The sequence below is a fragment of the Lathamus discolor genome, chromosome 15 (genome assembly GCF_037157495.1).
Source record: "Lathamus discolor isolate bLatDis1 chromosome 15, bLatDis1.hap1, whole genome shotgun sequence".
Lineage (NCBI taxonomy): Eukaryota > Metazoa > Chordata > Aves > Psittaciformes > Psittacidae > Lathamus > Lathamus discolor.
Window position 1 is genome coordinate 9,390,880 of NC_088898.1, and position 17,686 is coordinate 9,408,565.

Genomic DNA, 17,686 nt, shown 5'->3' on the forward strand with positions numbered 1-17,686 from the left:
AGGCTTGGAGCAACGTAGTCTAGTGAAAAGTGTCCCTGTCAGTGGCATGCAGCTGGAAATGGATGAGCTTTAAAGTCCCTTCCAACCCAAACCATACTATGTTTCTAGGATAATATGCTGTTGTCCTTCCCCATCATGGGATGGAGCCTCCCGGTAAGTAGGGCTAAGCAGGATGCACATGGTCCTGTCTCGGACAAAGCACCACGAGAGCAGATGACTTGCATGGGCTGTCATTGAAGATGGTTGAATTACGTGAACAAAGTGCTTGAGCTGTGGCAGCTGAGTTTTTGACTGTACTCCCTTACATTGCAACACTTGGCAGCGGTGGGACTCTCACCCTATTTCATCCTGCAATAACATCAAATACAGCACGCATAGAAAGGATGAAGCATCCAGATGTGACAGCAATGGGTTCTCCAAGCCTCACAGCTACACAAGAACAGCTGAGCTGTGTTCCTAATAGAAAGCAAGCTCTCCGCTCCATGGCACATTTTGGCTATCCACCAACACGCCAAATGCGGGGCTGGCCCTGGCCAGGCTTTGAACAAGCTCCTTGTGGAAAAGCTCAGTGATGTTCTGTTGGTTTGATAATCCTCCCTTCGGCAGTTGAAAAAAACCAACAACAACCCAACAAATCATACTACTTATCTATTGCTTTAAGAAAACAAGCTGAAATACAGGTTATAGTAATGGTGACAAGGCCAGGTTGGATGAAGCCTTGGGTGGGATGGTTTAGTGTGAGGTGTCCCTGCCTATGGCAGGGGGGTTGGAACTGGATGATCTTGAGGTCCTTTCCAATCCGAACTATTCTATGATTCTATGATAATATTGTAATACTGTTTAGCAGGGAAAGACTTCTCAGATATCCAAGCCAGACTATACTCTCAGATCTGCATGGCCATGTCTGCTGTCCTTTTGCCCCCTCTCTACTTGCTCTAACGATCTTCCAGAAAAGAAAAGCAGCAGTATTTAAATTGATCTCACATAGAAAACACCCACTTCTCCAACCCCCACTGTCTGGCAATTAAGAATGTCCTGTGCCTGGTACAGTGAAGAGGGTGGGAAGCCAGAAGGAGCCAGCATCTACTGCTACACGCCTATTAGTGCGGAAAGAAAGGCTAAGAGTTGGGAGGAAAGAATAAATGCTAAGAACAACTCCAGAGAACACACTGGGAATTCTTTACCACTATAGAGCTTTATAATATAATTAGAAGGCTCATTGAGGTACTTGTGTTTGAATTAAAGTGCAACGTATTCAGTCAACGGCCAGCAAGAGACCTGTCAGAGTCTCTACCACTCCGGTCTGCATCTTCACTCGGTAATTATACTGTTAGTTCTTCCACAATCCTTATGCTCCCATCAGCAAAACGTTACCAAAATCCATCCAAACCCCCTCTCTCAGAAATATACTTTTTATGCATAATTGCCCATCTGATCTGATTGTTTATGTTGTGCAGAGTTTCAGCCTGCACAAGTATCTGCTTCATCCATTTCTTCTTTTCTGCCTTGTTCCATGAATCAAAGTCAAAAAACACTTCTCCCAAGTGGGTGAACCACTTGCAGAAGGTGGAAAGCACTGCTGTTATTTTCCCTGCCATATGCTCCCGAGACAGTTCCCAGCTCTGCATCAGATTATCCACAAGTCCAGATGCTCCGTCATCCGTTGCCACCTGAAACGCTGAATTCCAAGATCTGTTTGTGTGCCATGGGTGCCCATAGCCTGGAGGGACTTGGATGCGAATGCAAAGATCTCATGATTATTGCCACAAATGTTCCAAAAATGACCACTCCTTGTTATCCATGCAGGGATCCGAGCTGCTCGGAATAAATCAGAGCAAAAATGCACACGGTTGCTGCATTTTTGTCCTCTTTCAGCAACAAACCCCTCATACAACTGTCAGTTTAGTCACAAAACCTGCAGCCTGCTCGGCCTGGGGGAACCGTGGTGGTTCAGCAGTGGGTGATGGGGTCAGTAACATGCTGAGCAACATTCAATTCCTGCAACCAGGCCTTCGTTGGAACTACATACTCTTAAGGTCCTTTCCAACCCAAACTGTTCTGTGATTTAAAGGGCAAAAAAATAAAATCCAGCAGCAGCTCAAATCTTTTAAAATGTTAATGCCAAATTTCCAAAGAGCATTTGAGGCACTCATGCTTGCAAGCATATATGGACATGTACTCTCAAATGTACTGTTTGTGCTGCTCCGCTTATGCATCCAGGATTTGCTGCTTCGTGGTAACTGGGGTGCCAAGACATTTCTGTGGAAGATAATGAGAACATCTGCTGCTTCAGCAGCAGAACAGAACACAGACTCAAACAACAGGGACAGGAATAAGCAAACTAGCTAACTCTGAAGCAGTCAGGAAGATGTATCCCCAGCCAGCAAGTAAAAGCCCGTAACTGAAAGGCTTTTCTCTTGATGTCCTATCAGCTATCAGCTCCCTTTCTATGGGGTGCTGTGCACTCAAAGCCTACCTCTCCCTGCAAGACCTGCTTCCTGCCTCTCCCCCAGCAGTGTCTCAGGAGGAACCTGGCTCTCTGCTAGCTGCAGCACCAGCGGCACCTCTGTAGCCTGACAGTGTCATATTCACCAGAGCTGAAGATACCAAACTCACACCATCAGTGTGATCCGCTATGCAGGATGCCACCCTCTGTACTGGAGATATGTGGGTAACTGCATGCACACAAGTGTGATATCTCCATATCTAGCTTTAAAAATGTAGAGAATTGCCTTAAGATCTTCTTATAAGGCAAGAACAAGAGAACTGGGGGCTCTGTCTGGCATTTCCCAGGAACCACTGACACAACAAAGGCTGCAAAACCACACGCTGTGCGTTAGTGGCAGATGTGACTGAGTGTCCACTTCCCCTCCTTCCTTCAACAGCTGAGGCTTAGAAGCACCATTTGACATATTTGGGTTTAATTAGCATGAATGCGCATGTTCCAAGCAGAATCACACTATGGCCAGCACAGCACAGAGTCTCCAAGCATTTAGGCAGGGCTCTTTAAAGGGTGCAGCATGCAATAGCTGAGCAGGGCAGCGTGGGGAGAGGGTGAAACCACAAAGCCTTTTGCTTTGGGAAGTTGAGTGCTGCTGCAGGAGCAGTGGTCATTCTCCTTCTTGAAACTGCAGCTTCTGGAGGCAAGAAGTCGCTCAGAGGAAACATGACATGAACACGTTTAGGTGGAGATCTGAACCTCAGGGAATGCGAAGCCAGTACTCACCAACGGAGCAAATGTCTGTGAAATGGTCCTCACCTTCTTCAGCATGAATCAGGTCGTTTTTGCTCTTCTTTATCGCAGCTCTTTTCAACACTGTGTGCAAATTAAAGAGAAAAAGCTCCGTGAGCATTCAGAGTGGCTTCTCTCTCCCCCTCCCTTCACTCTCCAGGGACAGCATTTACTTCCCAATGCCAGCTCAAAGCTCTCACACATGGGTAAGCTGGAGCAAACTAAGCGACCTACAACCTTGCAGGGCGTCTGCATGCTTCAGTTCCAGGGTCATTTAAGTTTTCTGACCTTCCGGATGTGGAAGGCTTGGCCATGCACAGATCTGCATCCTTACACTTCATCCCAGCAGATGCAGGAGGATGGGGAAGCCACTGCAGCTGCTGGACCATTCAGCACAGCAGAAAGGCTGGGCAGGGTCACTGAATCTTTCTGAGCCCCCGTGGGTTATGAGATGAGTGCTTCTATCCATTAAAAACATTAATGCTGTTTACAGTGTGCACCATTAAGAAGTTACATTTACAGTGCTCAGAGTTTACCGCAGAACAATGCCTCAAGCAGCAGAAATGCTGTGTCAAAAGCAACTGCCACAAATCATCCTCTTAATAGCACCCAGTGTGCGATTCCTTCCCTCTGGGGATGTCATAACTCTTTGAAAACACACTTTGTCCAACAGCATCTCTTGTGGGGAGGGGAAACATAGCTACACCATGTTACTCAACAGGGAAAGAGAACTGGAGGTTAAGGCTCGGAGAGGTCTGCACCATTCACCCAGTGCACAAGGGGTAAGATGGACACTGGTCCCACGACCACCTACCTGTGAAACCTTGAGAACTAGCAGAAAAAAATACGTTGACACAGTTTGGTAACAGCTTCAAGACATACAGTAACTAAGCACCATTTGCTATCAGCAGTAAGACACCCCACGGTGTGGTGATACATACTGGTCAGATGGCACACACAGCAAACCACGCACTCTGCAGCGACTGCCCTGGGGGTAGGTTTGGACAAGAAGATCCCCTCACTCTACACAAACTTCCTGCCTTGACAGAGAAACCAATGCGCTGCTTCCTCCACAGCTGAGGCAAGTGTTAGTGCTTCTGTCACTCCAAGGAAACACCCAGACCACCACCCAGGTTCAGAGGCTCAAAGAGGAGAGGATGCTCTCAACCTGTGATCTGGATCCCATTTTGTTTGCAAGAGGAGAGGATGCTCTGAGCCTGTGATTTGGATCTCATTTTGTTTGCAAATAAACCTGCTTTTGCTCTTTTCTTCCCCACCCAGCAGGAGGCTGAATCTTCAGTCCCAGCACTATCAGCTTTTGGGTCCTGCAGGCTGTATCTGTCCCAGTACTGGAACGTAACCAGATCTGGGAATAAAGTTTTACAACACTTCCTGGTGTGAATTGAGCACCTTCCTCTTTATCTTCTCCCCCAGATAACTCCTGCCTGTGTTTAGCAATGAGGTCGTGCTGTCTCTTCACGCAGCTTGGATGCAATGTCCCTCTGTTTTGGAGATGAAGATAATTTACCAGCATAGATACGGGCTGCTCCTTAGCAGTTGGCTTCAAGGCTGGAAACATTGCTGGGCTCCTTTAGTTTACTAGTATAGAGTGAACTTTAGTATACCTGGATATTTACTCCATGGCCTGCACCCACCTCTAGTTTGCTCACAGACTACTCTTCCAGACACCCATTTCACCTTGAGACTAACAGCTCTGGCTGCACCCACGTGCTGGACAAACTTCCACAACACACACACCCCCCACGCACCTTCACACAAGCACAAAGATTTGCCAAGCACACCTCAGCCCTGAACTTCTGCAGCCCCAGCTCTTCCATCCCCAAGTCCTCCCCGAGCACACGTCACCATGCTGGCCAAGGAGGACCAGCAGCAGGGAGCCTGATGCCCCAAGGCTTGGACTAAGGTGCAAAACCACTCATGAAACACGGCTGGTGACCTGGGCACGTGGGGCTGTGGGGAGGAAGCACTGCCCCGCTGTGCCACCTAAGCCCCTGGTGATTTGCAATCCACTCACTGTTGTAGCTGCTGCCGCTGCTAGTCTCTGCCGGTGCGGTGCCTTGTTGAATCGGCCCTTCCGAGGCGGCCCTCCCTGACAGTGAATGGGAGGAGAAAAAAAAAGAGGAGGGAAAGGGAGGGGAGGGGAAAGGAGGAGACATGGGAGGACGAAAGATGGTCAGAAAAGGGAGAGGGAAGAATCTTTAACTGAACTTTGACTGGCTGTCGCATCCTAAGAGCTCATCGGTCTGGAGGCGCAGGGAGAGCAGTCCCTGCAGCCTCGCTGCACCTGCATCCGAAGCTTGGTACCTCCGGCCATCCTGCATCGCTAGGGTCACACGTCAGAAGGTAGGATCACCACACCCTGTTATGTCTTACTGCTTACAAGTAACAGGGGTCTTAGTCTCTCTGTCAGATCCAGTTGGAAACCTCGGTTCAGAGCCCTGCCTTCTCTTGGTCAATGCATTTCTCTTCTGCCATCCGCTCTGCAGCCTACCCCCACCACAAACTGCACGTAGACACAGCCAGCTGCGCTCGGCAGAGGCTGACCGGTCACATTGGTGTGGTCCCACAGGCAGAAAAGGGACCAACTGACCCCAAGGGCAGAACCCCATCCCAAGGGTGGTGTGTCACATAACCTGCAACCTCAAAAAGACCTAACATGGGAAAAGGGACTCTTTAGCCCAACCTATGCCAAGTGCATGCAAGAGCGTGTTTCTCACACCCTACTGGTTACAATGGAAAGCCATGTCAGCGTACACAGGTGAACCTTTAATGTATCACAGGAGGAAAAACCACACAGCAAAACAACCTACCGTCCAGAGGAGATTTCTCTTCTGCATTCCTGTCTTCCTCTGCTAGCATTACCTCCTCTGTAAAAGGAAGGGAAAACAGCAAGGTTCAACTTCAGGTTTATCACATCCCCTCTTTAAAACCATCTGAGCTGGATGCAGCAGGCACATGTGCCAGCTGCCACCAAGCTTACCCCATTGCACCACCCAGGTACAAGAAGTCTGTGGAGGAAGCGATGGCTCAGAGTACTGTGTGTCTGACCCCATGTCCCTCTTGCACAGGGCGAAGAGGCCAGACACACCTCCAGAAGACTGTAGCACTTCCTCCATGATTGCCCTCTTCACAATCAACCACCCACTCCAGTTTCTTTACCCAGCTATCATCAGCAAGGGACTCCTGGAGACCAAAAACCTTCCTTCAGACCCAGGCAAGACTGCAAGTCAGAGGATGCCGTACCCAGTCACGTTGGAGACAGAGAAGTGAGGGATTGCTGCTCTTCTGTCTCCATGAAGAAGACTTAGACTCAATCCCTGAAAAACAGATCTCTGTCTCATGGCACAGGGTAACACAGGCAGGGATTGCTGCTGCCACATCCCAGGAGACAGAATATCACCAAATAGCCATCACATTGAATCTTTGTCCAGATAAAATCCACAGCCAAGTTTCCATGGGGGAGTTCTGAGCAGCCCAGTTCAGACTGCGCAAGACGTGATAGAACACCACGGTTGGTTTTCCATCCCTATGTAACTCATCTGCAAAATACAATTTTATGCTTTCCTAGAGGAAAAGAATCCAGAAAACCCCAAAGAGGCAACTTCCCCAAACTGACTCATTTTTATCTGTGTGAAAGACAAACAAATTTCCTGAGGTTTCACAATGCAAATGTCATCACCCGAGTCCACTGCAGTACGCACCACGCTGTGCCAATATTGAAACCTACAGTTGATACGGTCTGAACCACAGATTTGAGCTCACTGCTGGAAAATCATATGAGGATTTTCTAAAGGACAATCTAAAGCAGAAGAAATATTGAGTTAGCAGCTGGTAAACTGTACACTTCCTTATGTTATTATAAATGACAAATTCTTTCACATGCTTGATGTAATTTGGGATCTTACTAAAAGATCTGACACTGTTTTCACACCACATTTTGCTTAAAGTCCATTTAAGCCAGCCTGCATGGAAAACTAATTTCCAAAACAGAAATAATACAAACAAACCAGAGGCCAAACATCAAAGTGTGTAGCTGAAAACTGTATAGAAGAATACTAGAGGGATCAGTGCTACAGCACAAGCCTTATATAATCTCTTTATTAATCATCTGGGAAAGAAAGTGAATGATCCTTTAATAAGACAGTAAATTGAGAAGGCTGAAAAATAATATCCAGGGCTGAGGGAGAACGGAAAAATCAAGCAGAGGAGAACAAAAGTGCGGTTGTGGTGTCCTCTATAAGAAGGACATGGAGCTGCTGGAGAAAGTCCAGAGGAGGCCACGAGGATCATCAGGGGCTGGAGCACCTCCCGTATGGGGAAAGGCTGAAAAAGTTGGGGCTGTTCCTCCTGGAGAAGAGAAGGCTGTGTGGAGACCTCAGAGCAGCTTCCAGTGTCTGAAAGGGGCCTATAGGGATGCTGGAGAGGGGCTCTTCGTCAGGGACTGTAGCAACAGGACAAGGGGTGACGGGTTCAAACGGAAACAGGGGAAGTTCAGGTTGGAGAAAAGGAAGAAGTTCTTTCCTGTGAGGGTGCTGAGGCACTGGCACAGGGTGCCCAGAGAAGTGGTAAATGCTCCATTCCTGGCAGTGTTCAAGGCCAGGCTGGACATAGACTTAGGCAACATGGTCTAGAGTGAGGTGCCCCTGCCTATGGCAGGGGGTTGGAACTGGATGATCTTCAGGTCCTTTCCAATCCAAACCACTCTATTATTTTATGAAAATAAGAACGTACAAACTAGTGCACCAGAGAGATGGAGGAAAGGAGAGCTGAGAGGGAGGGAAATGTCAGGTGAGCTAAAAGTCTGCATTTAAAAAGTATGAAATCCTTCCAAAACCCACAAGCCAGTACAATTCAGGTTTCTTCTGAGGCTCATTAAGACAGGTCAGGAGAGAGAAATGGACTTTTTTTAGACAGTTCCAAAGACTTCTCTCTGAAACCAGCACCACAGAAGCCAAAAGGTTCTTCTGAAGTCTTGCCTTAGGGAAAAGCTGTACTAGTGCTTAGAGGTTAAAAATATGGAAGCAGTTAAACAGCAATTAACAATGAATATGACTGCCCTAAAACACATAGAAGGGATGGAGTCTGATATGGAGACCCCTTCCCAAAGGCAGCTGGACTAAAGGGCTGTAGATGTGAAACACAAAGCAAACCTGTGCTGGAAGAAGCATGAGTTTGAGGTGCTCTTACAGTGGACATTTTCCTATAGATTATTTTAAAAGCCTACTGCTCATGAAGTGTGACTTTAAAAGCTTTGTGTCATATCTGGAAGTGATATACCCACATCACTGCACAGGATTCTGCATAAAAACCAAGTCTAACTCCTAGTACTGGTAGAGTCAGTAGTGTCACATAGATGTTTCTGCACTCCTTTGGATTCAGGGATCAGTTCAGTCCTCAGGACTTTGGGGTTCTTAATTTTGTGCTCCTCTGCACACTGCAGATGTGGTTTCTCTCCTATTCTTCATACTAGCAAATCACAGTGAAAAGTCAAAACCATCTGGAGTGGAATGTATGTTCAGGTCCTGCAACAAAGAGTAAGCGTGGGAAAGTGAACCCATCCCAAAGGAGCTCTTCTGCCACTCTGAGAAAGAAACGCTGACTTTTAGGTAGGATTTGGTAGTTAAATGGATTAACACAAGACACTGCAGGGAGCAGACACACTGCATGCAGGTGAGCAATGAAAATACTGAGCTGGCAAAGGTCAGAAGGCAGGCAGCTGCTCTTCAGGGACAACTCCTGGGTGAGTGCAACGCAACAGTGCTGTGTCTGCAGAGGGAAGATCCCCTCGAGAGCCAACACTTACTGGTCAATGCTCTGAGGGTTGCTGGTTTCAGTAGCGTCTTGTCAAACACTAAAACACTGCAGGAAAGAAAGCCTGTTCCCTTAGCTGGAAGCTCAGTCCTGCACTGGATTCATATCAGTGCAGGAGGACAGTCATTGCACTGGTTATAGTCAAAGATCTCTAAGTAGGAGAAAGGAAATCTTGTTTTCTCCTATTTCCAAGCAGCACCTTGGGTTGCATGCTCCTGTGACAATTGTCATGACTCTCCATTGTCCTTTGGGCAGCAGGAGAGGAACAATCCTGAGCCCCCAGATTACCCTGCGGATTGTGAACTGCGTGGATACATAATCATCATGATTTGCAATGGTGTGCTCATGCCATCTGATGTTCCAGTGTCACCTGTGTCCCCAGTCAGATGGGTAAGGGGTTTAGCCATACTGAGATTTCAGAAACCAGATTTATAAATGGCAGTGGCACCTCAGAATGTGTAAGGTGTGACAATCTGATACCAATGTATTCTCACCTACAAAGTACACACTCATTTGAGACAGCTCTGTAAACCAGCTGAGCCTTTGCCCCAGAATTCAGGCCCGGAGTTGATGCTCAAATGTATCTCCATCCATAAACAGAACTCAGCTTTACTTTTCCCTTGAAATAAACAAACCCCAAGTTTCCTCTATGCAATTCCCTCAAGCCCAACACTCTTCCACATCATTTCTCCCCAGTTCTCTCTCTGTAGTTACTTCTGTCTTGTCTCCTCTGGGAAACCAAAGTGGTTTTACCTTAGTGGGGCTTTACATGGTTTTTAAAGCCTGCTATAAAGCCAGCTCAGCAGGTTAGTCATCATTGCTAGCTCTTGTTTCTAAAGCCATACAGCATCCTAAGCAGAGGATCAGAAGTTGCGTTGCCTTTAGTCATCACTGCAACAGAGAATGGAAGAAAATAATTAGGATGCCTGGAAAACCTCCAAACAACAGTGCCTCAGTGTTAGAAATAATATTCAACAAAGACAGTATCAGATCAGCATCTTTCCAGCCTCCAAACAAAGGCAGAGGGTCTTCACTAGGATATCAGAGTGACAGACGTCCCAGCAGTAAGATTAATTGCTGGTCATTAAGTACTGACAACATACAGCATGTTCCAGGACTGGAAATAAAGGCAAACCTTCTACTGAGGAAGTGGCGAAGTGAGCAACAAAGGAAAAGCAGCAGAGAGACACAGTGCCCCCTCCCGTTCTCTTTGGCATGGGGACATAGAACATTGTTGGGCTCTAAAGAAGAATGGATTAGGAGAAATAACTCACATTCAACAGGCAACAGAAGTTAGAAAACAGAAAGAACAACTGGATTTAACTGCTGAAGCTTCAGACTTGTTAAATAGAAGAAGTGAATAAAAGAAGAGTAGAAGAAGCCATCACTTTCACATGGAACTCAAATTTGTCTTTCAGGCAATTACTCTCCCTTGCCTTCTCACTCATATACCTGCCCTTTGTCACTGATTGTTGGTGTCTTCTCCCAGCTGTATCAAGGGGCTTGCTGCTCTGTTTCTCCTACAGAAGGCTGAAACCTGAGGTTCATAAAGCTTTGTTGTGTCAAGGAATGACATTCAAGTTACAGAATCAGTGCTGTGTGAAAGAGATGGACTTGCAAAGAATTAAAATGCAAAAGACATGCTTCTTGATTAGCTCTGAAGTGAAAGACTTCCAGTCTCTGAGCAAAGCGTTTTCAAAATGATGCATGTCCTTGTTAGATAAGAGAAACATCTTCAAAAGAATATTTGCGGGCTTAAGCGCGCTTTGCTCTGTGCAGAGGTCTTCTAGCTCTCGGTTGGAAACACAGCATGACAGCCTAATAGTTGCTGCAAGTTTTGAGGAGTTTAATGGAGAAAACAGCAGTGGCAAAGTCATTTGCATGGATTACATTGCTTGGCTTCAGCCCTTTTTAATTCCTCTGAAAGGCACAGTTTCAAATTGACTTGGTACAGACTTCGCACAGAGCCCAGTGAAAACACAAAACGAAGAGCAGAGGCTGTCCAAGCACGCAGTGGGTGGAACAGGACAGGGTTTGCTCATCACGGGTAACACTCTATTTGATATTGGTTGAATTGAAGAAGAGGTGTTTAGGGAAGAGGACTGTTGGCCTGTGCCTTGAGTAACAAACAACACAGTGCCAAGCATTGTCTTTTACCCATATATCAGCTGTATTCCAGTGGTGGGAAGAGTTGGTCCCTTCAAAGAATTTACTAAGAAATAGACAGTTAACTTTAATCTTCAAGATTAAGATTAAAGGTCTGTTTCTACCTTATCCCTGCAGTTCACTTCTAGACAATATAGACAGCATGTGTTTATGAGCTGGATATGGCAATTGCCATACAAAGTTTTGACCTAAATTCTATGAGATACAAGAGATTATGGGATTTGATTGTTGCTTCTGGCCTGCAACTCACACTAGCTTTCAAAGCAGTAAGATTTTCTGTCTTCCAAGATGCTTATAGATTTCTAAGTCGTTTAAGGTGGCATGACATTTCTTATTGACACCCTCAAAAAGAAACCCCAAACCTCTACTGAGTTACAATTTTCCTTCACAGAACCCCAGAATCATCAGTGTTGGAAGGGACCCCTGGAGATCATCTGGTCCAACCCGCTACCAGGACAGGGCCACCCAGAGCAGGGCACACAGGACCATGTCCATGGTGGGTTTGGGATGGCTCCAGAGAGGGAGACTCCACAACCCCCATGGGCAGCCTGTTCAGTGCTCTGAGACATTCAGTGTAAAGTTCTTCCTCATATTGAGGTGACGCGTGTTGTGTGTTAGTTTATGGCCATTGCTCCTCATCCTGTCACTGGGCATCACTGGAAAGAGTCTGGCACCATCCTGCTGGCACCCACCTTCGAGATACTGATCTGCATTGATGGGATCCCCTCTCAGGCTGCTCTTCTCCACACTAACCAGGTCCAGCTCCCATAATCTCTCCTCATAAGAGAGATGCTCCAGACTCCTTGCTTAGTTAGTCTTGACCTCATGATGTGGGAATTTTACATGAAATCACCTGTTACCTCATTTGAAAATGTTTAAACCCTCCTGACTACCCTGTGTATCCAGTCTTCAACAGGCACCTGAGTCAGAAACATCCTGCCTGGCCTCTCTATAATCCTAAGTGAAGAAAGTCAATTCAAACTCTAAGGAAATTGGTCAGACTGTGGGTTGAGTTTTATCTTTCAAGTCATGCATGTTCAGCATATTTATCTGTGTTATAATTTTCTCTTTCGTTCTCCAAACCTTTCTTAAGGCAGCATTTGTTAAGCATTTTATCAATTCAGACTTCCTGTATGAAGTACAACTCACACAAGTATTTGCAAATTAAGGTTGCCACTGTTTGAAACACGTTGGTATAAATCCGCCAAGCAGATAATGCTGCAGTGTTAAACAATCCACATTTGAAACAGCCTCAGCTGTGTTTGCTTCCATTTCAACCACAGCTCCACTTCTGGTGATTTATCAGCAGTGACCTGGCACCAAAATCTGTCAGCTCTGCCAAGGTACCTGCTTGAAAACTTCACAAGCACTTTTCATCAATATTTTTCTTCCCCTTTATGCTTTTACTTTACCACAGGAAAAATAATTCAAGGTAACACTAGAAAAAAAAATTAAAATGTATAATTCAGCTACTGAAGAGCCAGAAGTTTCATTCTTACACCACGAATATGAGACAAGTCATTAGACCAGGACTGGAATGTACTCGAGTCAGCACTTAAGAGGTAGGAAACAAAGACCCCATTGTTTCATTCTGGAGGAGTGAAGTGTCTACAAATTCAGTGTAAGAAAGGGTCAATAGTAAAAACCCTTCAAATTTTATCTGATTCACCTTTTTAATGCAATACAAGCAGCAAGAGGTAATGCAACATCATTCAGATTACAAGTAGGGGAGGCTGTGTGAAACATTAAAGACACTCAAGAGTGGTCAATAAATGATGAACACAATGCTAAATTAAAATCATTGACAAACAGGAGGTAGTGTACAGATGAAAGAGTGATTTTAGACACTGAACTCCTTTCCTTGGTCCTAAACTAGCTAGAGCCCTTGAGATGAGAACTACCAAGAACAAGGAAACCTCCTTTCCAGCTCCAGCAACTACTGAGAATATGTAAACCATTACAGAGCAAAAGCTATCAAAGCATTAAATACCACTTTATGAATCACTGTCATGCAGCTTTCCTACCTTGCATCAGAAATAAATAAGAAAAAAAAGAACAAACTGCTCAGGGAGGATATTACAAATATTAGAAGCCTGGAGATCCTTCCATAGGAAGGGAGGGGGTGGAGCAGCTGGGTTCTGAATGCTTTAGAGCAGGAAAATAAGATGAAGCAAGGTAAAAAGAGAGAGCATAGAAACAAAAGAAATAAAAAGAAATAGGAAGTGCGCTCCTGGGCTTATCCTCTCACTGCAGAAAGGCAACATTTAATATCAAGGGCAGGACATACACTTTGGTGGGTTGGTTTGGTTCTGTTTTGAGTCAAACCAACTGTTAACATGTGGAACTCCTTGATACGAGATTCAATGAGAGCAAGGAGACAGATACCTGCATGGATAACAGCATTGTCCCACACACAGTACTGGACAAGGAAGACTGACTGCCTAGTTTGGAAATCCAAGATCATGTCCTGGCTGAAATCCTGGCCTCTGAAGCAGAAATAGGAAATCCCCATCAATGCCAGTCACAGATTTCAGCTCCTGAATTCAAAACCCTCAATTCTGTTTTGGTTAGCCTTCACAATACCTTTTGTATCCAAAGATTTACTAACACTGCTAGGGTGATTTTAATTATTGATATTATTCAGATGTACTGGAAGCTTGCTTTATATTCCTGTTGTATTTTCAGCCTTGCTTTTTCAGAGTATTTTTATTATTCACTGATTCAGCTATTTTGCTTACACTTTCCTGTTCTAGAAAACCTTCTGTATCTTGTGTTATTAGACAAAATAAAAAGACGGGCACTTTACAGCATACTAATGTGGTATTTATTCAACACTGGCAATACAGAAATAGAATAGCCAGCCATTCCCACAGGGTGCAAAGCTGGAGCAGAGACTGGCTGTATGTTTTATAACTTCTCTACCTCAACTTTCAGACAAGTTCAGTTAATGACCGCTGTGTGGCTCTTCTTGGCAGAACAGTCACCACACCTAAAGGAAGCAACCCTGCAAAGGAATTCTCATCTTTATTTTATGGATGGGGAGGCCAGGATTTAGAGAAATCATGAAAGCCTTAAAAGAAAGATTAAAAGCCTTAAAAGCTTTTGCCACCAGAGCCAAAGGAGAACCATGAAGCACTGGATAAACCAGTAGTTTGAATCTGAGGTAGCACAACAGCTTTAAACACATGAGAAGACAAACTATAAGTGGAAAGTGAATGATTCTTCTTTTTTAATCCTACAAAACCATAGAATGAAGTGGTCACCTAACTATGGACAGTCGCTGTGAAACAGCCACAGTGAATAAAGGTCCGTCAATGCAACTGGTACTCAGCTGACACTCTGAATAGTGCTATGTGAAATGGTGGTTTCCAGACACCGAACCAACTGCTGCTACGTCTTCCTGGTTTACATTTCAATGATCCAGCCTTTTTTCTCTCTGGCCAGGTTGTCAAAAGTCATGCTCACACCACTGCCTTCCAGAGAGGGACCTGCAGCAGGGCAGAGCCCTGCTCCCCAGGGAACATCAGCCAGCAGATCCCTTCAGAGGAGACAGCAGAAGCAAAGCAGCAAAAGACACACGTAAATGCTCTTCCAAATACTGGCACCCAGCTTGTGCACATGAAACAGAAGCTGTAAATCCGGACAAAGAACAGCTTACCCACAGAACAGCAGCAGGATGCTCTGTCTCCTGGCTTGGAGATGCACAGCTTAGGCATGCACAACGATTTGCTGTGAGTGTTCATTTACTTGCTTGCATGAGCACGTTTCAGCACATCTGGCCTCTAGCACCAGTACGGGTTTCAAAACAAGCAATAATGATGTAGCTTTTAGTGTGGCACCAGCTCACAGGTTAGGACCAGTTCTGCCATCAGTTGATGTCAAGCGAGCCACTATATAATGTTAGACCTCAGTTTCCCCATTTGTAAAGAGCAAGGATGAAGCTGATGTGCCTAGAAAGGCACCTGAATATTTATTTGAGAAACCACAGCTTCTTCCTCCCCCCATCACTGTTTTAAAAGGCATTTTCACTTTACTCAGGTGTTCCAGCTTCTCAGAAAAGCGAGCAAGAAAGAAAATTAACCCCAGAAGTTTTCTTGATGCTACGTGAATGAATTGCACTGTGGTCATGTCAGCTACTCCATGACACAGAAAAGTTATTGGTAATCTTTACTCTCCAATAAAAAGGAAAAGCAAAGCATGCTATTTTTTGTTATATTAGTGTGTTTGGGTCCTTGAAGCTGCTCACTGCTTGCAATAAAGCGCAATGCTCAGTTATAACAGTTATAAACCAACGTTAATGTGTACTGGGGCGAGTTCCATGGAAGTGATCTCTATAGCTCATAAAACTGTATTTTGCCATCATAGCAAGAGAGGTTTATAAAACAGCTGTGGTGGAAAGTAAATAAACCACAAATGACTCATCCAAGGGAACAGTTTCCCCACTGTGGACACTTTGGGCACCGTATCACTTTTTATATCACACTGTATTAAGACAACTGTTTTGATCTCAGCAATAAAGAAAGATGGCCCAGCTCCTTTGGTTTTGCTTAACAAAACTGAGATCTTTGGCAATAACTTTGGTGTGAATGCTCAGAAACAAGCCCAGCAAAAATAACAAGCACTGCCTGGGCCCTCTCTAGTCTTACGTTACCTCTGATACCGAGGACTAGTTCTCTGTCACCACCAGACTCTTCTTGCCACTTGACACATTGAACAAGGATGGGAGATCTCTTGCCTTACCTGCTTTGAAGATCCACTCCAAGTATCCGTTCAGTTCCCGTTCAATTTGCTGCTGCCTGCGGAGTTTCAGGAAAGCCCGACGATTTTCTACCCTCTCTCGTTCTTTGGCAAATTCACTATGGAGAGAGAATGAGAAACCACTTCACAAGTGGTCAGGGAAAACACACAGCCCCTCTTTTGTCTTTCAGGTTGTATCTATGAAGTTTGTGAAGCTGATGACAGCACTAGTGAGCAGAAACCGCAGCATGATACATGTTGTCATCCAACTTCTCTAGAAGCATAGTATCAAGTCACAGTGACACCAGAACTTCTTTGGTGTTGGGAGAGCTCTACTCTCCCCTGTTAGCCTTTCTTCAAGTTCTCCCATACTTAAGATGACTGACAAGCACAACTCAAACAACAGCTACAAGTGAGGATGGGCACATTGGGGTCAAGTTGAAATAGCCCCAATGCTCTGGGTAAGGGGTAACAATGATCTTGCTATTCCCTAAAAATCACATGGAAAACAAGTATCTTGATATCAGATCATTAGAACAGGACCATACAGGGAAATCAGAGAGGAAGGTTCATCGCTGGATGAAAGAAAGTTCATTGCAAAAACCATACCCAAGTCCATCCTACTGCCCAGTTTGAAATGATACTACAATAGCAGTTCAGCCACCACCCTAAAGCACCCACATTGGGAGTTTCCCCAAGCTAATCTATATCACCTCTGAATAGTTTCTGATGTTTATCTACCATTTACGAAGCTCTGAACCAGCCTCTGCAACCACTCTCTATAAGCACACACCGGAGCATCTCTCGCAACAGCTTAATCTATATAGTTAAATATGGGATTGGGCTTTTGTCCCCTATGAACACCAGCAGTTCACCCCTCTCATTTGAGATCTTAACCCTGCTGCATCCTTCAAATCTTCAGTTAGCTGCTAGTTGTTGCAAACCTGTAGTCAGGCACTGCTCATGCCTAAAATCTCACCCAATCATCAATTCATTACCCACACATGCTCCTCAAACACCAGTGAGAAGATGGGAGAAAGGAAGAAGAATAGGGGGAAAACAAACTGCGGAGTGCCAGAGGCACCTTTATATTCACAGTCATAGAATCATAGAATCATAGAATCATAGAATCATAGAATCATAGAATCATAGAATCATAGAATCATAGAATCATAGAATAGTTAGGGTTGGAAAGGACCTCAAGATCATCCAGTTCCAACCCCCCTGCCATGGGCAGGGACACCTCTCACTAAACCATCCCACCCAAGGCTTCATCCAACCTGGCCTTGAACACCGCCAGGGATGGAGCACTCATTCTTCAAAGCTGACACTTTTGCTTTGCTTGGCAGGACTGTGTGAGAGGGGATTGTAGGAAGGGATTGTAGGAAGAACTTGGCTCAGCACTGTGACGCAGACCGGTACCAGCCACTGATGCGAGAGCTGCCATCAGCTGAGCTGTTACCTTGACTTTGGCAGCGCATCCCTGTCTCCTGACTCCCCTTTCCTGTCCCCCACCTGACAGGGCAGCCCATGACCCCATCCTTGAAATGGAGGAAGCTGAAACATCACTCTCAATTGACAGCTCCTCCTTGGCGTTCAGCATGTGTCTGCCAGATGAGTCGGAATCTTGCACGTGTCTGCTGGACCACTGATTTTCTCCCTTTTCTTTTTTAATGTACTCATTTCTGGTTCAGTGCCTGCTGGTTGAGGCTACAGACC

At 45.4% G+C, this 17,686-nt stretch overlaps 1 protein-coding gene across 1 annotated transcript in view; it reads right to left on the reverse strand.

Moving 5' to 3' along the window:
* Window positions 1-17,686, reverse strand: part of LOC136022348 (voltage-dependent N-type calcium channel subunit alpha-1B-like) — a 289,675-nt gene that overhangs the window by 128,191 nt on the left and 143,798 nt on the right. The window contains exons 9-12 of the mRNA XM_065695506.1: window positions 15,971-16,086; window positions 6,064-6,120; window positions 5,268-5,342; window positions 3,227-3,316 (exon numbers count right to left, since the gene is read on the reverse strand). Of these exons, the coding sequence (XP_065551578.1) occupies window positions 3,227-3,316; window positions 5,268-5,342; window positions 6,064-6,120; window positions 15,971-16,086 (338 nt within the window). The remainder of the gene's footprint in view (window positions 1-3,226; window positions 3,317-5,267; window positions 5,343-6,063; window positions 6,121-15,970; window positions 16,087-17,686) is intronic.